At 45.0% G+C, this 23,170-nt stretch overlaps 2 protein-coding genes across 10 annotated transcripts in view; one reads left to right on the top strand and one right to left on the bottom strand.

The window, feature by feature from the left end:
- The window catches only part of LOC128094831 (MAPK-interacting and spindle-stabilizing protein-like), a 49,336-nt gene extending 47,824 nt beyond the window's left edge, over nt 1-1,512 (bottom strand). For 6 of the 7 annotated variants that reach the window (XM_052713411.1, XM_052713409.1, XM_052713412.1 and 3 more), the window contains exon 1: nt 1,167-1,466. The gene's annotated coding sequence lies outside the window, so the exon portion shown is untranslated. Of the gene's footprint in view, nt 1-1,166 lie in introns of all 7 variants that reach the window. The other variant, XM_052713415.1, reaches the window with a different exon arrangement.
- A 100-nt stretch (nt 1,513-1,612) lies between these two features.
- Nucleotides 1,613-23,170, top strand: part of Ppp2r2d (protein phosphatase 2 regulatory subunit Bdelta) — a 38,525-nt gene continuing 16,967 nt past the window's right edge. The window contains exons 1-3 of one of the 3 annotated variants that reach the window (XM_052713406.1): nt 1,613-1,729; nt 1,812-1,904; nt 22,850-22,947. In XM_052713406.1, the coding sequence (XP_052569366.1) occupies nt 1,723-1,729; nt 1,812-1,904; nt 22,850-22,947 (198 nt within the window). In that variant the 5' untranslated portion in view covers nt 1,613-1,722. Of the gene's footprint in view, nt 1,730-1,811; nt 1,905-15,301; nt 15,345-22,849; nt 22,948-23,170 lie in introns of those variants that run through there. The other 2 variants (XM_052713404.1, XM_052713405.1) reach the window with 2 other exon arrangements.

Raw genomic sequence — 23,170 nt, 5'->3', positions numbered from 1 at the left:
GACACCTGCACCTCATTTTATCCTCCTACTTACCACAGAGACAGTTGCTTTCAGAAGCAAACCTGGGTGCTGCTGATGGAAGGCACTTTTCCATCATGACTCTCCCCAACTCATGGCCACAGCCAGCCATCTCATTAGAGTCCACCCTCCTGAAAACGGCTTCCTGCCTTGCCTCCACTACTAGCCTTCCTCGGCCATTTTCTCCGGTTTCTTGCTGCCCCTTAAACAAATCAGGAAGCTAGGTGCCGTGGAGGTCAGCCTCGGATTACATGGCAAAACCCTGACCAAAAGTGTGTGTGTGTGTGTGTGTGTGTGTGTGTGTGTGTGTGTGTGTGTGTGTGTGTGTGTGTGTGTAACTGCATAAGAATAAATTCAAAGAACGAAAAAAGAAAAGGTCTGGGTGGACCTGCGTGTGCACTGTCTGTTCCCACTTCTAGCAGCTGCCCAAGACTTCGCAGGGCTTGCACTCTTGTCTCCTCCAATCGCTCTCTTTTTTTTTTTTTTTCGTTTTTCGAGACAGGGTTTCTCTGTGTAGCTTTGCGCCTTTCCTGGATCTCGCGCTGTAGACCAGGCTGGCCTCGAACTCACAGAGATCCGCCTGGCTCTGCCTCCCGAGTGCTGGGATTAAAGGCGTGCGCCACCACCGCCCGGCCTAATCGCTCTCTTAAGATGCCATCTCTCCTGCTCCTTCTCCTTTCCCTCCTTCTCTGCTATGTTTTTCTTATTGTCTCTTCTCCATTGAGGAGTAACCTCCACCAGGACAGATGAAATCAACTCTACACATGCAGCGTTCCAGCCAAGACTGAGAACAGGCAGGAGCCTGCTAAAAGGCAGACCAGCATTTGTGGAGTGGAGAATGCTGTGGTTTGGAACAACTGCCCTCTAGTGGTACAATACGCCCACTGCCGACTTCACAGTATCTATGAAAGTTGATTTCGAATACGTCAAGCCCACCAGCGAATAATCCCTCTTTATGCTTTAAAAAAAATAAAAAATAAAAAAACACCCACAAATAAAGCAAAAATCAACCAAAAAAAAAAAAAAGCCTTCCCTAGGGCTATACTAAGAGATTAAGGACCCCTCTGAAGTAGCATTCTGATGCTAACGGTGCGCAGAGGTTAAGATACTGGGGCAAGAGAGCGTGGGAGATGGGCAAAGTTACGCACTCAGGTGCTGGGCTCCAGATGCTGGTGGCTCAGAGGCCCCGCCTGCCCACTGCCGATCGCTCTCTATCTGCAGATTCACGGAGGTTCCGCGTCTCGGTTGGCTCAGCTGTGGGGAAGGGTCTGGGCCTACGGGCAGCGAGTCTAGCCGGCTGCAGAAGCAAGTCTGAAAGCCTTAAAGACGCAGGCCTGGGGCGTCGCGTCCTAGCCTTCAACACGATTCGAGAAGGCCACCTGTACCTGCCGGTGGACTATCCCAAGACGTTCTTTTCACGGTCTGCAGCGGCTACGCGTGTCCAACCTCAAGACGGCTCGCGCAGACGCAGTCGGCGTACGGTGCGCTCCCGGCAGCCCCCGCGGCACTGGCCGTCGGAGGAGGCGGAGGGGGATGACGTCATCCAGCGGGGCGACGGACATTGGGCGCCATTTTGAAAAGGGAAAAAATTCCCTCCCCGGCAGCGGCGGCGGCGGCGGCGGCGGGAGCGGCGGCGGCGGCCGAGGCTGAGCGCTCGTAGCGCCTCGGTCGGCCGCGCTCAGCTGGGCGCGTCCCGCCCGCGCCATGGCAGGTAAGAGCCGTGCGCGAGCGGGCGGGTGGACGGACGGTGGTGGGACGGGGCGGGGCCGGCCTGACGGCGCGCTGTGTTGCAGGAGCCGGAGGAGGCGGCTGCCCGGCGGGCGGCAACGACTTCCAGTGGTGCTTCTCGCAGGTGAAGGGCGCTGTCGACGAGGACGTGGCGGAAGGTGAGACCCGACCGACCCCCTAGCCCCGGGAGCAAGGTCACGCTCAACCGCCGGCCCGAATGCGGCCGCCTGTGCCCTCCTGGCCGGTGCTGTCCTGGGAGACCCTCGGCCGGCCAGCGGCTGAAGAGAGGGCGGGGCGGCTGTAGGGAGCCTGCGTGGGGAGAGACTGCGGCGGAGGCCCGCCTCGGGGATCTGTTGGGGAGACGGCAGTGGGCGCTAGCCTTGCGAGGCTCTGGGGGGATGGCCATGGACGCCAGCCTCGGGGGGTCAATGGGCAGATGGCCGTGGACGCCAGCCTCGGAAGGCTGTGGGGAGTCTGAGGAGGTAAGGCGGGAGACACAGATCAAACCATGCGGGGTAAAGTGGGTAGATCTATGGCCACAGGTCTCTGGAGTCTAGGGTGTACAACTGTCTTGAATGCAGGCCCCCAGAGTCTGTAGGGAGGCAAGGCTGTAGACACTGGTCTCTGACTGTGACCCTGGGATTGAGCTAAGAGTTGGTACTGTAGGGTAAGATGAGGCCCATATGTTGGGGGGTGGAGGGGCATGGCCGTTGGTCTTGAGGCCCTGTGGGGTAAATCATGTCTCACACACTGATGTAGGGGCCTGTGTGGTATAAAAGGGGACCGTGGACTCTGGTCTCTTTGGGGCCTGTACAAGGGAAAAGGAGATCCATGCAAGGTTATTGGTCTCTGGGGCCCATTCGGTGCGAGACTGAACTCTTGAGATATTGGGTGCCCTCCTCAGTGGACGTAGGCGTCCCACTGCCCAGTCCAATCTCAAGCCAGAGAGACACTGGTCAGCCCTGGGCTAACATCTCTTGGTCCTGAGGTCTCCCGAAGCTCTGCAGTAGCGATATTCCACTGCTGAGTGTCTTCTCTTCCTCTGCTGCTCTTTCAAAGTCACTCCTCCAGACTTCGTTCTCGGGTTTTTTGGGTTTGTTTTGGTTGGTTGGTTGAGAAAAGTTCTTGGTTTTGTAGCCCCGGCCGGCCTTGAACTCCAAGGCCATCGAGTCTGCCCCATCCTGCCCAAGTGCTGGAATGTCAAGCACACACTTAACTTTCTTTTCTACGCTTTTATTTATTTATATTGTGTGTGTGTTTGAGTGTGAGTGTGTACTTTACCCTGCACAGGTCAGGGTTAAAGGACAACTTGTCGGAATTGATTCTTTTTACCTTATGAGTCCCAGGGATTGAACTCGGGTCATCATCAGGCTTAACAGCAGTTGATTTTACCTGCTGAGCCATCTGACCAGCTCAAACTCCTTCTGAGGCTGGCCTTGAATTCTTTTTGTTTTTGTTTCTTAAGATGGATTTATCAGTGTGACAGCCCTGGCTGTTTTGGAATCAGCTCTGTATACCAGGCTGTCCTCAAACTCATAGAGATCCGCCTGCCTCTGCCCGGAATTAAAGGGGTGGGATGTCAGGAATGCTAGGATTAAAGGCGGACACCACCACACCTGACTTTGGCCTTGAATTCTTTGGCGTTCACCACAATGCCCTGCTTTCCGTAAGACTTTGTTGCTTTGTCTTTCCCCTAATCCCAGCTTTAAATGTGCTGTGGCTGGAGGTTAGTAGACAAGGAACTAAGAGAGCTTGAGGGTTGTGGAATCCATTCTTAGAGCATTAGCATTTTATAGTAGAGTCATTGAAACTTGTTCAGCCATCTAATAAACATGGACCTTTGCCTTTCTTTTGAAAGAAGTCTGTTCACCCCACCCACTGTCCTTGCCACCAGCAGCCTCTTCTCAGATGTCTTGTCCTGCTTCTTGTTTCCCCCTTCACCCTGTGTCTTCCTGCCAGTGTCTGGCCTGACTCATGATCCTCGAGAACATCTGGAGGTCTGTGGTCCCAGGGGACAGACAAGACCAGACCAGGTGAAACTGCTCTCCGGAAAGTCGCAGAGATACGTGGTTTGAGACTGAAGCCAGATGACTTTTATGTGAAGTAGTTTATTGATTTTGTTTCTTCTGTGTTGGCATAAAATGTATTACTGTGTTTCATTTTGCATGTGCCAAGTAGGTGACAGGTCAGCCTTACTTCTGTGATTATTGTAGCTATGGGAATAATGGTGGTAGGAAGGTGGGTTGGCCTTAATTTCTGGTTTCTGTATGGTTTGGTTTGGTTTCCATTGATAAGTTAAATGAAATTAAACTGACTTTATACTTTGGAAAATGGTATTCTTTCCTTTATAAATCTTGACAGAAATATTTTGTTGCTTGTGGTAAACTGATTAGAACTTCTTGTGTTGTGTTTTGTTTTAAGTTTTGTTTTTTGGTTTTTCCAGACCGGGTTTCTCTGTGTAGTCTTGACTGTCCTGGAACTCTGTAGACCAGGCTGACCTTGAACTCAGAGATCTGCTTGCTTCCACCTCCCACCGTAAAAGGTTGTGTTGAGACTAAAGGCGTGTGCGCACCACCTCTGCCCATCCTTTGTATTATAGTAAAACTTTGAGTACATCTAAAATTTTAGTTAGCAAGTCTTTTGTATGTGTGTATAATATTGTGATAATTACCTGTATTTTTCTTTTTAATTGTATGTTCACAATTTTCTGTTTAACACATACTTCTTAAAATTCATCATTTATAATTTCATCGCTTTTTGTCAGACAGAGCTCTGGTATTGTTTGATTTATCAGTGATGGTTTAAAAAGGCAAAGGTAGTCATTGGCAACTAGGACTTGTTGTAGCAACAAGAATCACTGCCCCAGTCCTATCCAAACTCAAGCATGAAGAAATGTTGGTGAGAGATAATTAAAGGTGGCATTTCAAGGGGTTTATTTCGTGTGCTGATGCTTGGATTTGAGAACTGAAGGTATGGCAAAATTTATCTGTTGAAACTTGTAGCTTGTGAGACTTTTTGCTCAGCTCTGCAAAGTTCCATGTAGCGCTGCTCCTGCTTGTCTTTCTTTGGTCCTAGGCATAGGCAGTCAGATGTGTCCTAGAGATTAAGTCTGAGGTCTTCTGACCTGGCGAGCAATACCCAGAGATCATGGGGGACAGAGGGTAGGGTGTAAATAGACAAACCAGGCAGAGCAAGATAAAAAGGGCTTTTGTTTCCTGTTTTTAACCTAATAACCCCTGATACAGTATTGAACTGTGCACACTTTGATTACTTTTATGTATATAAGAATGAGATTTTGCTGTGAGTCCAGTCACCATTTCTGCTCAAAACCATGGTTTCTTTGTGTGGTCGGTGAGTCCTTTACGCCTACAAATGGGAGCAAGCTGGGCACACAGGGAGATTAGTAATTGTCTACTGATGGCCAGATGTGAGAGTGACTGACAGTAATGGTTGGCTCTCCTCCTCCTGTTGGAGAGTAGACTAGGAAGCCAGAATCAAAATAGCAAACCTAGGGGACTTCCAAGTACTGGGCTTTAGTCACTGCTTTAGGGATTAATTATTTGGGCAGATTTTGTGATGTGCAGTGATTCGATCACCAGCTCCTGCTCTCTCTATTCCTGAACATTCTTCCTGCAGGTGAATATTGCATGACATTACAACCTTTTGCATGTTTGTACTTGGTGCACTGAGTCCTCAAGCTAAAGGCTTGTTTCCTAGGCCTTGCACAGGATCCAGCCAGAAATTGTGCAGGAGCACTGCCTGTGACAGTTAATTTTACCTTTACCCATCTGAGAGGCCGTTCTTCCCAGTTTCAGATGCACAAACAAGGCACAAAGAGTGGTCACCTCAGCTCCATAGCCAGACTAGAACAGAGGCTGCCTGTTTCCAAAGCCTGTGTGTGCTTTGCTGCTCTAGTAACCAGTTTTAGCCAGCCCTGGGGAAACCCCTTTCAGAATCTATCTGTTCGTTAGCAGAGATTGTACCACTAGCAGTTGAACTAAAATGCCTTTGAAAACACAGGAAAACCGCATGCTTTAAAAAGGAATGTTTATAGCCTGGAGTAGTAGAACATGCCTTTGATCCCATCACTCTGGGAGGCAGAGGCAGGCGGATCTCTGAGTTTTGAGGCCAGCCTGGTCTACAGAGTGAGTTCCAGAATAGCCAAAATTACACAGAGAAACCTTGTCTTGAAAAAAAAAAAACAGAGAGGGGTGGGGTGGGGGGATACTTAACAGATAAAGTCAGAAGTAAAGCGTTCAAGTGTAGTGTCGTTTTCTCAAATCTCACATCAAAAAGTAAGCCTCACAGACAAGTTGTAACTGGAGCCCTACAAGGCAGACACCTACTACTTTTAAAACAAGCTTAGAGTCAGCTCACTCACAAGGAACCTCAGGGCCTCTCCCTTTTTGTGTTCGTTGCTTTTCCAGAAGAAATGAGGGGAACTGATGAAGGAGAGTCTTATGTTGAATTTGATGTTTTTGAGTTTGGTATCATAAGATCAGCCAGTGGGTCACAGCCAGTTTCTTCATGTCAGAACTCAAAATTTTAAATTCCTTGTCTTTTTGTTTATTTTGTTGTAATAATTTCTTTTCTTCATTTATATCATGTCTATACCTTCCTCAGCCCCTTCCAATTCCTCCTATGTCCCCCCACTACTACTCAGATTCTTGACCTCTTTTATTACTGTTACACACACTCACATACACAGGAAGAATAAATGCAACCTATAGAGTCTATTTAGTAGTGTTGCTATGTGTGTGTGTTTAGGACTGACCACTTGGAATTGGATAACCTGTTGTTGTTGTTGTTGTTGTTGTTGTTGTTGTTGTTTTTAACTTATATTTGGAGAGCAGGCATCGGAAGACAATTTAGGGGAGTGATCCATGTGGGTTCTAGGGATTAAACTTGGTTCATCAGTTTTGGTAGCAAGCGCCTGTCCACTGAGCCAACTTGCCAGCCCTGTCATTTCTTAATCCATGAGGGAGTTTATTGCTTTAAATTCAACCTTAACTTCTTTTTCTTTTTTAACCTAAGGAAATAATACAAAGTCAAACTAAAGGTCTATGTGCTTAACTCCAGAGTACACCTTGGGAATTATATAAGTGAGCTAGCAAGCTGAGTGATCTGGCATAAATAAAAAGATTTTAAAAGAAAAGATAAGCCCTCCTTTGGGTCACGGAGTGTTTTGAAAGAAGCAAACCCCAGAAGGTAACAAAATGAGCAGAAGTTGGGCTAAAGTCAGGAGGTAACTATGATTCACTGAATGTAAAATGCATCTCAGCCCAGCAGTGGTGACACACACCTTTAATCCCAGCAATCAGGAGGCAGAGGCAGGCAGATCTCTGTGAGTTCCAGGCCAGCTAAGGCAGAGAAACCCTGTCTACAAACAAACAAAAATTACATCTCATTTCATAGATAGTTAAATGTGGGGAATGTGGTATCAGGGGTGGGATATTTAGTCATAGTCTTTATGTGTTAGGACTGATTCCACATATGGAAATGGAAAATGATGCTTAATGTGGGTCTTTCTGCTTTTTTCCCTTTCTTTTTCAGTGGCACAGGGAGTTTGGTAAGGTGAATTATTTCCAATCTGAGTTCTGCACTCTGTTGCAGCATTTTTATTTTGTCTGTAGGAACGTGTGTCAGGGAGAGCATCAGTGAAGTGAACCAGTAGTAAGTTGTTTGCAGTGGAACTCAACTGAGAAGGAGAAATCAGACACTGCCTCTTCCTAAGATCCCTGCAGTTCTTCATCCTCACTGCGTCGGTCACTTGTATCTTTGAAGTTGGATCTATGACCAGGGAGTTGACCTGGTCACAGTTACATAATTAGGTGTAGTTTGCAAGATTGTCCTTAGCATTAAATGAACACTGTGTTTTTAGTCCTTGATGTGAAGATTTCTTGTTTGAAGGGAGATCCTCGGTTCAGGGTATATTCAGCAGTTATCAGTTGTGAGGGCCCCTACAGACCCTTGATTGTCTAGAAATCACACCAAAAGATTTATGATAAAATAAAGGGTGCAGTACTTTGGTTACTGGTTAAAGTACTAATCTGGATGTTAAATAACCAATTGAAATGTTTGCTTTTAGCTGTATATAAGCAGAGATTGCCTTTTACCTCTGCAGTCTACTGAATCCTGTCTTCTGGACCTGGCATCTTGATTTTTTTTCACTGTTACCCTACAATGTTGCCATCTTTTCCTTCATTGCCCCTGTTTCTTTCCTGTTCAAGATTATTCTTCTTGCTTCCTGTCTATTCTCAACGGGCCACTGATCCTTCTTATTCCATCAGATTGCACCTGGTTGGTAGATCCCTGCTCTAACTGCTCTTCACACCTGACTGAGGACTGTCCTTTGACTTGATGTCACATGTTAGGCTTATCTCTTCAGCTTGCTGCCAGTCAGTACAAAAAGGCAGGATATATGGAAAGGCAGTGTGCAGAGATGTAGGTACAAGCCCTGTTTCTACCCTCTTGCTAGCTTTGTGTTGGCTTAGCAGGACACTTCCATTTCCCCATCCAGAAATTGGGGACTTTACCTATGACCATTACAGAGTTGATGGAATTCCAGAGAAAACTGGAAAGCTCTGGCAAGCAGGGACACAGCTGGTACCTAGGGTACAACTTAGAGGAGCTGACCCTGTGCTGCTGTGGGAGGCATGGAAAAAGAATAGTGATATGAGGCTTAAGAAGTGCACTGAAGGGCTGCCCGTGCTTGGCCTAAGAAGTGCAGAAATGAAGTTTGGTCAGTGGGTAGAGCATTGCATCCCTGCTAGGTGTAGGACATGTGGAGAACCAGAGAGGAGTGACCACTGCACAGAGGAGGTAGAGGTGGAAGGGAGGAAGTCAGGGCATGACAAGAAAGGAAGAAGAGAACATGTGAGGTAAAGAGTGCTTTGAGGAGAGGTATAAGAAGCAAGGCTTTCTGAGAAGTATGAGAACCCAACTTGGTCCTTTGGCAAGCAGGAATGCCCTGAGAGGCAGGCCAGCCCAGCTAGTAATAATGCTACAGCCCTTGGATCCCATGCCAAAGGCTTTGAGTTGTGCTATGAGTGACTGATCTGAAGGTCCTAAGCAAGCGTGATAAGAACTCTCTAGCTGTGTGAAGGTCACCCTGGCCGGCATCTGGAGCATGACTGGGTAGAGGAGCACAGGTTCTCGGGAGGAAGTCAAACTCTCAGGAATTTGTACACTTTTCCACAGAGCCAAATGGCAAGTAGTTCAGACTTTGCATTCTGGACTGTCCTTTCACTTGGTGTGACTTTGTTTGACAGTGTCCTATGTCAAGTGTTTTGGGGGTTTTGGTTGTTGTTGTTGTTTGGTGTTTTGGTTTGGTTTGGTTTTTTTGTGACAGGGTTTCTCTGTGTAGTTTTGGCACCTGTCCTGGATCTCACTCTGTAGACCAGGCTGGTCACAGAGATCTGACTGCCTCTGCCTCCCGAGTGCTGGGATTAAAGGCGTGTGCCACCACCGCCCTATGTCAAGTGTTAAACCTGTCTCTTCAGCCTGATGCCAGTCTAGAGGAAAGAAAGGTGGGACACATGGAAAGGCATTGTGCAGAGATGTGGGTACAAACTTTTACCTGCTGACCTCGAACCTTCAAGGTATACCTTACTGGCCTTCCTGATTCTCAGGCATCTTACTTGGGACCCAGAAAACTTCTATGTGACTTAGACCTGTCAATATTTACTATATTTGAAATTAGAACAGCTTAATTTTTAATTTTTAAAAATTTTTTCACTGTAAAATAAATCTATATGTTACTCTATTAATGAAAAACTATTTTTATGAAACAGGTTTAGTGAAAAGAATTCTATTGTCTTCCACTTAGCAATTCCTTTAAAAATGGCTTAGTAAGAGACAGCTAATCCTCAGATCTGTCCCCAGATTGGGTCTGTCACAGTTGGTTGTTGAAGTTCATGAAGAAAATTTGGCCTCAAACTGTAGTTAGAAAATGTAGAAGCAATTACTCTTTCCAGGGAGTGGTGGGTGTTATGCTCTTTACTTAGTTGGGACTTTGTTCTTAAGCTAAACGTTGGGATCCGGACCACCGGGTTTTTTGTTTGGGTTTTTTTGTGTGTGTGTTTTGGTTTTGTTGTTGTTGTTGCTTTGAGACAGGTTTTTTTTTTGTAGCCTTGGCTGTCCTGGAACTAGCTCCATAGACCAGGCTAGCCTCGAACTCACAGAGATCCTACTGCCTCTGGTGCCTGGCCATTGGGGAGCTTGTATACCCTGTCAGGCCAGACTCCATTGCTGTGGGATGGTCTGTATGTCAAATGTGTTGCTGATTGGTCAATAAATAAATCACTGATTGGCCCGTGGCTAGGCAGGAAGTATAGGCGGGACAAGGAGGAGAATAGAGCTGGGAAGTGGAAGGCTGAGTCAGAGAGACACTGCCAGCCGCCATGATGAGAAACAGCATGTAAAGATGCCGGTAAGCCACGAGCCATGTGGCAAGGTATAGATTAATGGAAATGGATTAATTTAAGCTGTAAGAACAGTTAGCAAGAAGCCTGCCACGGCCATACAGTTTGTAACCAATATAAGTCTCTGTGTTTACTTGGTCGGGTTTGAGTGGCTGTGGGACTGGCGGGTGAGAGAGATTTGTCCTGACTGTGGGCCAGTCAGGAAAACTCAAGCTACACTCCATAGTTCTTACCCTTATGGGAGTATTTGTGTGTGGCGCTATTCTGATTTTTGAAGTTTTTTTTTTTTTTCATTATGTTTGTTAATGCTACCATTGATTTCCTCAGAAACTTCTCAGCAGGGGTAAGTGGTCAGCAGTAGCAGTAGATACAGACTCCCAAAGTCTAATGTGTTCTTAAAAACCTGGATTTTATTATTGACAACAGATTTTATTCATAATTTTCACTAAAGTAAAATGCTCACTTTGCTCATTTTCAAAAATCTACCACATGTCAAAGTCTGAATGACCAACCTTGGTAAGCCGTTGCAAATGAAGAGAGCATTCTATGAAAACAATGGCAAGGAGGTGCCTTTCCTGGAGACAGATGTGCATGAAGCAGCAGCAGACAAACTTGGTGAAAACACAGAAAAGCCCGGTTACAGGATGGGGAGCAAGTCAAGTCAGTGATTCCGGTGTTGGTCGGGGACAGTCCTAAGGAAAACTGGCTCTTTGCCTTTTCTTTTGCCACATGGATGTCCTGCAGAACTTGAGGATGCTACTGCAGCATGGTGCTGGACTGACTGCCAGTGGCCTCTGCTTATCCACACGGAGGATGGCATTGGTCCAGCAGAGCACAGATCTGCGTCATTTCAATACAGCTTTGACCCTTGAGTTCTCCAAGGGTTCCTAAAGGTTCCACAGACCAAGCTGTGAGGACCTCTGCCATGCAGAAAACTATTAATAGCGGAATGACCAAGACAAGGCAGGTTTGAAGAACAGCCACATTTTTTTTGTCTTGCTAGATTTTATTGTTTTTGTACCAAAACAAAAATACAGTGATATTTATAGAAAACCAAATGGTAGAACTGCTATAAAATGAAGCCTCTCATGGTTTTCCCACTGTCCTGGAATCCCTCCTAGGTCCCCATGTGTAATTAACAGTGTGTATGTTCTCAGCCATTCTTTGTACTCATCTATCTTTTATTTATTTTTAAGCAGCAGCTCCTCTCCTGGACTTGTAAATTCTGTTTGTGGCTTGCTTATTAGTGTATGGTTTAAGATCCCTTGCCAGGAAGTTTTGTGTTTGACTCCTTAAATCCTGGCCACAGCCCTTGAGCTGTAACTGCTGCATTAAGGTCATTTCACAAGTGAAGAAATTGATTCCCAGGAAGAATGAGTGGGTCATTTTGGGCTGCTACAGAGCTGCAGGTGTTCCAGTCAAGAGTTCTGTCCAGGTGTGTTATACCCACTGTCTGTGATCAGATGTGCTAGATCACCTTCATCTGTGGTTCCAGTCATCCTTCATGGTAGCTGCATTCTGTTTTTTATATAGGTGGCTTAGTTAGGGTTTCTATTGCTGTGAAAACACACCATGACCACAGCAACTCTTCTTATAAGGAAAACATTTAATTGGTGTGTCTCGCTTACAGTTTCAGAAGTTCAGTCCATTATCATCATGGTGGGGAGCGTGGTGGCGTGCAGGCTGACATGAGAGCCCTACATCTTGCAGGCAACAGAAAGTTGACTGAGACAGTGGGTGGTATTCTGAGCGTAGGAAACCTCAGAGCCCACCCCCAGAATGACACACTTCCTCCAACAAGGCCATACCTACTCTAAACAAAGCCATACCTCCTAATAGTGCCACTCCCTATGAGATTATGAGGGCTAGTTACATTCAAACTACCACAATAGGTACCCTCATCTATCATACTGACTGTACTTAGTACTAAAGTGATGCCCCAGGACAATCTTGTCCATTCATCTGCCTACTTTAAAAGGAAGGTAGTCCATCCACTGAGAAGTAGGCACATATCAGTAGCTATGCAAAATGGTAAGAATTCAGTTTGCTTAGCATTCTAGAGTCTCTCTTTGCTTGTGTTTTAGAGGGCAATTGGCATCTGTCTGAAGAGATGAGATCCCAGCCAGGCATGGTAGCACATGCCTTTAGTCCAGCACTTGTAGGGAGCAGAGGCAGTCAGAGTTCACTGAGTGAGTTGGTTCAAGGTCAACCTTATCTACAGAGAAAATTCCAGGCCACCCAGGGCTATACAGTGAAACCCTGTCTTTGTGGGGAGGGGAGCAGAAATAATTAGATGAATAAATAAAATAAAAGACATGTGACCCCATGGTTCCATGTGTAGGAATCCTACAGAAATGTGCTGGCATTTCACTAAGAGGTGCTTTGCAGTTATAGAGCCTAAGGGCAGTGAAGCAGTGAGCTGGGTCATGCTGTATAACTGGTTAGAGGGGTCTGTGCTTGGTGAAAGCAACATGACCTGCTAAGTGACAGCACTTGCCAATCAGTGAGCCTGTATAAAAGGTCGTCAATGCCTGGGTCAGGATGGTACTGGCAGTTAATGTATGTCACCTGTGGATGAAGAGGGGCCTGTCAATGAAGAGGTCTTTTGCTTTTATTTTGTTGCACACCAAAGTGCCTTTCATTTTTACAGTAATAAGGAGGAAAAGGCCAGCCAGAGAAATCAGATTGTTGGTAACAGCTAAGAGGTGGCAGATCTCCTATGAACTCCTAGTGAAGTTCTTTGTGTCCACTTTTCTAAGGCACACTGGCTTTTGTAAACTGTTCTAGGCTACTACTTTTTCATGTTTAAAATTACTTAAGTTTTTATTTTTCTCTTGTAATTGCCCTGCTCTGGGTATCTAGAACAACAAAACAGCTGTTTATAAAAGCTCCTTTAGGCCTGGCAGTGGTGGCATATGCTTTTAATCACAGCACTTAGGAGGTAAAGGTAGGTGGATCTCTGAGTTTGAGGACAGCCTGGTCTCCAGAGCTAGTTCCAAAACATCCAGGGCTACACAGAGAGACCCTGTCTCGAAAAACAAAAAAACTCAGTTACTTACGTAAATAGAACTTCTCAGTTTCATTGTTGTTGTATGCAGGAACGTGGGCTAGAGTACTGGTCATTTGTCCCATCTTGATATACCCTATATATCTTGACAGTAAAGCACTAGTAGTGATGTAGTGATGGGAATAATGCAGGCACCTACATCTCAATGCCTGTACCTCAGCATTTGGTCTTGTTTAGATTTCTTTAAGAAATTAGAGCCACAGTTAGAGTTGAAGTCTATACATGTAATTTCTCAGTTGTACACCTCTGTCTCCTTGTCCACAGCAACAGTGTCTGCTGTGACCATTGTGCAGCTTGCCCCTGCCTCTGAGTTGAGTCGGTGCACAGATAGTTTTTGCTTGAGCAGACTGACTAGGATCACTTTCTCTGTGCCTTTTCCTACATCTTTCTATATCTTCTCTCTTGTTAACTCTGACCCACATGGTGTATTCTGTGCCTGATGTCTCTGCATGGACTGTGCCACTGTGTATTATACCAGAAAGGACATGATGCAGTTGTCAAAAGCATTCAGGATGTCAGAGATCATCCTTGAAAGAAATGTCCTCTCCTTAGAACCCTGGTAAATTCAGGTATGAAACAGTGACATTCAAATGAAACAGACACTGAGAAAATATTTACCCTGTTTTTAGTGTACTTAATCATTTATTAAACAATTCAGAATTCAATGGTTTGTTTGGTTAGTTTTGTTTTGTTTTGTTTTTTTTTTTAAGATTTATTTGTTTATTATGAATACAGTGTTCTGCCTGCATGTGTCCCTGCAGTCCAGAAGAGGGCACCAGATCTCATTACAGGTGGCTGAGAGCCACCATGTGGTTGTTGGGAATTGAACTCAGGACCTCTGGAAGAACAGCCAGTGCTCTTAACCGCTGAGCCATCTCTCCAGCCCCCAGAATTCAGTGGTTTTTAAAAAGTAGTCAGTTTACATCATGAGAATGTTTGTGTGCAGTTTTTGCAATCTAAGTAAAATACTACTACAAATGGGGAGAATTTATGGGTGAATTCTGTAAGCACTGTGTACATTGTCATTTCTTTTCTTCAGATACTAGAGATTGAACCCAGGGCCTCAGACATACTGGGCAAGCATTCAAGCCTTTTTTTTTTTTTTTTTTTTAGAAGGTTTGCTGAATTGCCCTGTTGGCCTCCCAAGTAGCTGGAATTATGGGTGCATGCCACTGTCTTGAGCTAAATTACCACTTGGTTGTGTGTGTGTGTTTGTTTCAGTCAAGCTCTCACTGTGTAGCCCAGGCTGGTCTCTTAATTGAAATCAGCCTCTTGGGTGCAGCATTTGAGGCATGTGTACTCATTTGCATGGCCTGTACCTCATGGTTTTTCATTATCCCCAACCAGAGCCTATGCCTGTGAGTATTCTCTTCCTCCCTTTGCTGCGCTGCTGCCAGGCATACTCAGTCTTTAGGGAGCCTGTGTGTTAAGCAGGAGCACACTAGTCATCCACCTGTCTCTGCTAACTCTTCTGTGTTCCAGGCACCTCACAGTGCTGGGGGGGAGGGGGGGCGCATCAGCACTTCCTTCAGACTTACCCATTCCATGGCAGGATCTGATAAGGACTTTTGAAGCATGTGTTTTCAGCCTACCTTTTTGTAACACTGTTTTTAGTACTTGTTACTCTTGTTAAATTTTTATTTTCAAACGAATGTATATCAGTTGGCAAACTTAGCTGTCATACAGTTTCTTCACTTTAGAGAGAGCTTTGAATTCCTACCTATATATTTAAACATATGTTGGTGTTTAGTATAAGGAAGAATCTTTCAGGGTTGGGTATATTCCTAGTGAATGCTAATGAAGATGGAGAACGAGAAGCAAGCTATTGGGAAGCATTAGCAGCCCTGTGTTACGTTTAGAGTTCCAGCTTGAAATTCTGAGATATTTCTCCTTTTGGTACAGTTCTCAAAATGATGACTTTATTACATTAATGAGGAAATCTCGGTCCTTATAGTAGCCTGAGTCTAAAGTACAGCAAATTTGGTCACTGTTTCTCTTCCAGTTCGCTCTATTTGAGGGACACAGAAAGAAGAGCCTCAGTAGGGCCACCTTGATTTTGGACTTGTTGGCCTCTAAAACCATGAGAGAACTTTCCGTTCACTCTAAAGGTACTGGCTGTTCTATGATCTCAGCAGAGATTGACTAGCCCTGGGCAGCTAGCTACCTCTTGCTCATGGGGCCCCCACTCCTCAGCCTTTGCTCTCATGCCAGAGGGAAGCCCTATGAAGGCAGGGTTTGCCCTGAGCATCATGTTCTCAGAGCCATACCTGCCATAGAGTGGTCCCAACAGTGTCTGTAGTTTAAAAAGTAAACTTCACTGTCAGGTGGGTGCTGATAATGGAAGATGATTTACATCTGTTCCCCTAAACTGCCTGTGCCCTTCTTGTTCACACTCAGCATCTTTGATTTTAAAAATCGGGTAAGAGGACATGGTGGTGAATGCCTTTAAATTAGCCTTTAACCCCATCATTCAGCAGCAGGCAGAGCAGATCTCTGTGAGTTCAAAGACAGCCAGAGCTATATTGAGAGACCTTGTCTCCATTAAAAAAAAAAAATTAATTAATTAGTTAAAAATTAAGCATGGCCTGGAGAAGTGGCTTAGTGGTTAGAGCCTATACTGTTCTTCCAGAGGACCAGGGTTCCATTCACAGCACCTGAATTGGGTAGCTCATAACATTCTGTAACTCCAACCTTAAAAGAACTGAAGCCTTCCTTTGGCATCTGTGGATACACACACACATAAATAAAAGTAAATCCTATGTGAGTGCATGTGTGTGTTCCTAAGTGCTAGCACCAAGCTGTGGTGTGGCCTGCAGTTCGTGTCCTGTCCTGCTGTGCATACCCACCACCTTGGCTCATTTTCCTCAGCCACAAGGATCTCCTGTGTCCTCTCAGTACACATCTGTGTCACTGGCTCCCTACCACCTGCTGCTCTTCTGCCCTGCCCCTGATGCTTTCTGATTCCTGCTTTTGAGCAGTAAGCACTACTGGTGGCTTAGCTTTTTTTTAGTAACATCACCTTCAGCCCACAGCTACCTATAAAACAGTTAGCAGAATTATGCTAATGGGCTATCAGTTTTATTGCAATGTGTTTCTCCTTACTGAACTAATTTGTATGTTTTCTTATGGTTTTGTTTTTCCTGGAGTTAATGATTACCTCATTTTTATACAAAACCAGTTCCCCATCTCTCTCTCGTTTCTTTCCTCCCCCTCTCATTTGGCCAAATTGTAACTTTTTAAGATTTTATTCTTACTTGGATGTATGTGAGTATGTACATATGTACATGAGCATGCCTACAAAGTTTCAGGGTATCAGATCCTTTGCAGCTGAAGCTGCTGTGAGCTGTGAGCTACCCCACATGGGAGGGAATCAAACTGGTGCTCTGAAAAAGCAGCAAGCAGTATAACCACATGAACCATCTCTCCAGGCCAGCCAGTTTGTAGCTTCCAGCACTTTCTTGTAAATGGATTTGGCTTTTTACATGTTCAAAAACATTTTTATTCTCCCTTCAGCCTTGATTAAAACTTAACTTTGTATAGAATCTTAAGTTGAAATTAGTTTTTTCTTAGAGTTTTAAGGATGGTAAGTTTATCCCTCTCCCTACAACCTTGGGTGGCCATCAGACTCTCCTTCGTTTTGTGAGGTTGGAGTCTCTGCTGCTCTGTGAGGATGTCCTTGTTCTGCCCCTATGCCTCAGTGGTGGTGGGCTCATCAGCCCTTCTGCCTGCAGACCCTTGTACCTAGGAGACTCTGGTCCTAACCCTCTGATACTCTTCTCTTTCTCTCTTGTCTCAGAACTGTCAGCTGGGCCATATACCTCTGGAACCCATCCTCCAGGTGTATTTTCCTTCCTGTTGCCCATTGTACCTTGCAGTTTTTAGGCTGCTTACATTTCAGATAGAACTGCCTTCTCAGTCAGGCAGGGGTGATTGTAGCTGCCTCCCAGCCCTAAAGCTCATCCTAGGTGAGACCAGTATGTGCTCCCAGGAAGAGCTTGGTGTAACACTAGCACGGGGAGTGCTGTTAGTAGACAGTGGGGCTACAGACATTAGTGGTCACTTGTGAGCCTTTATTAGTGGACTTCTGCTTTCCTCCAAGTGTCTGCTTTGTTTGATTGACTTTTCTCACATCTGCAGATCCTGGGCTGTGCATTTGGTTTTAAAAGTAGAGCCACTGTAAAGACAGTTTTGTGAGCAAGTGGCCTTGGAGAACTGTCTGCATTCTGGGCTTTAGCATTTCAGAGTGGTATCCTGGGGTGGGGGTGCTAGACTATCACCTAGCATCTTGGGAACAAGAAATGGATATAGCCCCAGGGAATATTTCTCTAACTGGGCTTGTCTGGCCTTGGGGCAGAATAGCTAGAATTGTCTCAGTGAAGTGATCTAGGCATTCAAGCAAGACCTTCTGTATCAGCTGGACCACCACTTCACAGTAAAGAGCCTCAGTGACCCCTTTGCCCCACCACAGTGAAGTTGCAGCCAGTTCTGTGTGGGCACTCTAATACATGGTAATTTAGAAATCATTCAGTTCCCTGTGACAACACCGTGTTTATGCTAACATCAGTCTCCTATTGTAAAATGGTATCCAGCAGAATGAATTGATGTTGATCATTTAAATTTTCTTGGTTTTACAATCTGTTCACATTAGTTCATGTGTGCATTTAGCTTTAGAGCTTATCCAGACTTTACAAAGAGCATTTCCATCTTTAGGCCCATACATGATTTGTGACTTAATGAAAATTATTTCTCAGCACTGATAGGCTTGGCAGTTCCTCTCTTAAAAGATTCGGTTTGTTTTAATTAAGCTGAAAATCACTGACAGCTAAAACATCACTAATTATGTAATATTGTCTATCCTCTGAGTATAAATGACATAGGTTTTTTTTGGACCAATAGAAAAAGTTTTAATTTCATTGAAGCATATTAAATTATTTTGAGTAACTTAAGGGTAATAGATTGGAGGTGTGACTAAGTGGTAGATCACTTGCCTAGTATACAAGAGACCCTGTTTTTTTTTTTGTTTGTTTTGTTTTTTTTTGGTTTTTAAAGACAGGGTTTCTCTGTGTAGCTTTGCGCCTTTCCTGGAACTCACTTGGTAGCCCAGGCTGGCCTCGAACTCACAGCGATCCGCCTGGCTCTGCCTCCTGAGTGCTGGGATTAAAGGCGTGCGCCACCACCGCCCGGCCGAGACCCTGGTTTTATGTAGGAGTGGAGTGTGTGCTGCTAATAAAAGTAGCCCAGCTGAAAGCTGGATGGTGGTGGTGCACGCCTTTAATCCCAGCACTGGGAGGCAGACACAGGAGGATCTATGTGAGTTCGAGGCCAGCCCAGGCTACAGAGTGAGTTCCAGGATAGGCTCCAAAGCTACACAGAGAAACCCTTGAAAAAAGGAGCCCAGCTGATCATGGAGGCTCATGCCTATAATCCCAGTTCTTGGGAAGTGAAGGCAAGAGGATCAGAAGTTCAAGGTCAGCCTGAGCTACATGAGATCATCTCAAAAAAGGGAAAATGTGGTCTAGTATGCCACATCCAACTGAAGCATTCTGAGGAAAGTAGCCCCCACAAGTGGAATCAACAAACAATACCTGTACAGTCAGGCCAGCTCTGAGATGTCTGCAGAAACTGCTGGCAACTATTTGATTAGTGCACTGTGCAGTGTTAAGAGTGCTCTCTCAGAAACACTGGCAGATGAATTTCTGCCTTTCCACTGTGTCCGAGTTTATTGAATAACAATAAATTCACAAGGGGTGGGAGTTTCATTGGTTGCAATTTGCCAGATAGTCCTGTTTTCCTTGACAGCCAGCTAAGACAAACACTGGTTCTTTTGTTCCCATTGTAATTACTAATATTAACACTCAAATCATACATTATACATCATCTAGTAATAGCTCTGTACATGTATGTGGGCTGCAGAATGGCTACAGGGGTTAAAGAGGCCTTAGCAGAATTCAAACAGGGGCCTGCTGGAAATGCTGCTGCCACCTGAGGGTCAGAGTTAAGCCGCAGAAGTGAGATGTGGAGAGGCAAAGTGTAAACCACATCTAGGTAACTCTGGGAATATGGTTGAATGGCAGGTCCAGACAGAGTGCTGGGTTGAATGGAGAGAGCAGTTGGAGCAGATCACATCATAAACCAGGCCAAGCTGAAATCCCTGAGACAGTCAGTTTTCTGCTTTTGGTGCCTTGATGCACACCCAGGTGGTCAGATGACAGATTAGTATGGCCATTATGGTGTTAGGTGCCTACCTCTGTATAGGTTCCATTTGAGGGAGCTGCATCTTTTCCCCAGTCTGGACATACCAGACCTGGCTTTCCTGGTGATGACTTGAATATGCTCTTGTGCTCCTGTGGTTCTCATTTGCTTTGATAAATTTACAGGATGGCCACCCTTTCTACTTTTTATCAACCCAGCTTGTGTCTGTGGGCAGTACCAGGCAGATGGCATTTGTTTAGTGTCCACCCAAATGCAGAGTTAGCCTACATTCTCATAATGGAATTAAGTACTGCTTATAAAATGGAGTCTCTTGGGACAGGACATCCTAAAAAAAAAATAAGTTTTTTGGTTTTGTTTTTCAGGACAAGGTTTCTCAAAAATCACTGTTTTATACAGTAAGGAGTAACTTAGAGCAGGGCACAGTTTGATCTCATCATACAACCCTTAGGAATTGCATCTATTCATTTGGGAGTTCTTTCCGTCGTTTCAACCTTTGTGGAGAAGGTGCTTACAGCTTTGTTCTCGTCTGCCTGTCTGTTGTTGTAACAAACACCATGACCAAATGAAACTTGAGGAAGTTTCATTTGAGGTTATTTTCACCTACAGGTTATAGTTTGTTGTTGAAAGAAACCAGGGCAGAGACCTTGGAAGGAAGCTGCTTGCTTGTTTACTCCCTCTGACTTGCTCAGCCAGCTTTCTTATAGTCAGGGCCAACAGTGAGCTCTGCCCTTGAATATCAATTAGCAATTAAGAAAATGCTTCACCAGGTGGTGGCACACACCATTAATCTCAGCACTTGGGAGGCAGAGGCAGGCAGATCTCTGTGAACTCAAGGTCCTCTAGACTACAAAGACAAGACCCTGTCAACCCCCACCCGCGACCCCCCTCGCCACTGCTGCCACCACCAAGAAAAAGGAAAAAATGCTTCACAGACTGGCCACAGGCCAATCCGATTGAGGCAGTTCTAGTTGAACTCCCCTCTTGTCATGTAATTCCAGTTTGCTGTCAAGTTGACAGCTGATGCTGACCTAAAAAGCTGTATAGTATTTATCTGTGTAAACTTCCTGCTTTAGTAGATAGTGTGGGGAGCACAGAGATCCATCTGCGACATGACTGGCCTCAAGGCAACTGTATTGTAAATCAGCTGTCCTTACTGCCACATGAACTGCAGTCCTCTCCACAGGATATGCCCAGACTGCCTCAGAGAGTGTCTGGGCCTTGTTCTCATTTAGGCAGCAGGCAACACAGCTGAAATAGCCTAGATCCTTTTCTGGAAAATATGACAGCCTTTTCCCCACTCACAGGCATGGAGCATATTTCTTCCCTAGCCCCCACAGGGACACACACCATTTATTTGCTACAGAGGTTCTTCTCACACCTTGGAGCTGGGGAAGAGCTCATAGCCTTCCAGTTTGCCAATCTTGAACAGGGTGGCCATGGTGCCTATGCTTACACAGCCCATGACTGCAGTCCCTTAGCTGTAAGAGTAAGCTCCCAGAGTCAGGCCTCCCTCGTGGCCTCTGACGTATCAGGGAATCTCCCACTTCTGACATAAGAGGCAAAGCCAGACTCCACCAGCAACTACAGTGAATGTGTACTGCCCAACCCAGGCCACTATTTCAAGGGCAGAGGGTGGAGTGTGCAGGGTTGAGTGTGATGCTAGGCTACCAGGCCAACAGTGCTACCCCTGGCATTGTTGATGTAAGCCTTGCAGTGAACTTAGTGTCTTCAGGGACACCCACATAGACACAGGAGCCGCTGGGCCTTGGAGCGTATTTCTTGACCTAATATTCTGTATTATAAGTTCAGACCTACTGTGGAATATTATTTTAAGATGTGACATTTGTGTATGCTGTGAAACATTTTAATGATGCAAAGATGTGTTGCATTCTTTTATGTTGCATTTGTTTAACTCTGTGAAGCTGTGTTACTTTTCCTGTCTAAAACACCTAATTGGTCTAATAATGAGCTGAACTGCCGATAGTGAGGCAGGAGAAAGGATATGTGGGCTGGCAGGCAGAGAGAATAAATAGGAGAAATCTGGGAAGAAAGGAGGGAGGAGTGAGAAGAGAAGGTGAGGAGGAGGCTGGGAGCCAGCCACACAGCCAGACATGGAATAAGAAGGAAAGAAAAGACATACAGAAATAGAATAAGGTAAAACCCCAGAGGCATAAGGTAGATAGGATAATTTAAGAAAAGCTAGCTAGAAACAAGCCAAGCTAAGGCCTGGCATTCATAAGTAAGAATAAGCCTCCATGTGTTTATTTGGGAACTGAGTTGGAAGGCCCCAAAGAGCCTGCCCCAAAGAGTAAGGAAAAATAAACCAACTACAACCTACTCTCTCTAAACCTAAGGACTTGCCACAAGCCCTGAAGAACTTTTTCAGTGCTTATATTGGTTGCTCTTTGAACCCATGATCTTTACTTCTGGTAAACTCATGCCTAAAATCTTGGTGTATGTGTATGTCTTGAGAAATCTTGAGGATTCTCACTACTGATAATGAATGGTCTTCATCCAGGCAGTGAAGTACAGGACACTGAAATGTACTGTCTGTAGTGTTTACAGAGGCTAGCAAAATAATACTTTTATTATTATTAAAACAGCCCTACTATTATTTTGTAAGAATCAAATTTAGGAAGCTGGAGAGGTGATTCGGTGGTTAAAGAGCATTGCCTGCTCTTGCAGAGGACCTGGGCTCAGTTTTCAACACCCACATGGAGGCTCACAACCACTATAACTTGAGTCTCAGGGAATATAACACCTTTTTCTTTTCTTTTCTTTTTTTTTTTTTTTTTTTTGCTGTATGCCTGTAGGCAAACATTCATGCACATTTTAAAAAAATCATTTATTTTTAAAGTTGACATTAAGTATTTTAAAATTAGGCACCATTCTTCTAAGACCAACCAGAGTGTTTTATGTTGTTTTCCTTTAAAAATTATTTGCCAGGGGCTGGAGAGATAGCTCAGCTGTGAAGAGCACTAGCTGCTCTTTCAGAGGACCTGAGTTTAGTTCCCAGCAACCGCATGGTGTCTCACAACCACTATAGTGGGACCTGATGCCCTCTTCTGGCATAAAGGCATTCATGCAGATAGAGCACTCATGTACATTAAATAAATAAGTAAAGTAATAATTTCCTAAAGTCTTGCTCTACTTTGCAAATAAAAGCAGCCCAATTTAGATAAGTTTGGTGTATGCCAGGGACACCAGGTACTGAATCAGTGAAATCAGACTCAGAATTCACGTGTACTGGTGATCTCTATCTTAGATCCAAAACACAGCCAACAAGTGTATATATTTCCCGTGGAATGTTTGTTTTATCTGGGGAGAGAGTTTGTACGTGTTCATTTTTTGATCCTCACAAAAAACGTCAGTTGTGATTGACTCTGTCTTCTGTTGACAGCCGACATCATCTCCACCGTTGAGTTTAACTACTCTGGAGACCTTCTTGCAACGGGAGACAAAGGTGGCAGAGTTGTTATTTTCCAACGGGAACAAGAGGTCAGTGCTTTACAGTCCACAAATCAAAGGCATCACTACACTCTGCACACACTGCTTACCAGAAAGGAAGCATAGTTTTCAGTATCCGGCTTTCTTTGACACTCAGTCCTGTTGCAATAACTGTGTAGGACTTTTTTTTTTTTTTTTTTCCAAACACTACTGGTAGATGAAGAAGAAATCTACTACTCACTGTGAGTACTCCTAAGCTGACGATGCCTTCATC

This window comes from Peromyscus californicus, unplaced genomic scaffold (assembly GCF_007827085.1).
Source record: "Peromyscus californicus insignis strain IS unplaced genomic scaffold, ASM782708v3 Scaffold_4__1_contigs__length_199733344, whole genome shotgun sequence".
In the NCBI taxonomy this organism is placed as follows: domain Eukaryota; kingdom Metazoa; phylum Chordata; class Mammalia; order Rodentia; family Cricetidae; genus Peromyscus; species Peromyscus californicus.
Note: the sequence above shows the minus strand (reverse complement) of the source record. Positions and strands in the feature narration are given on the sequence as shown.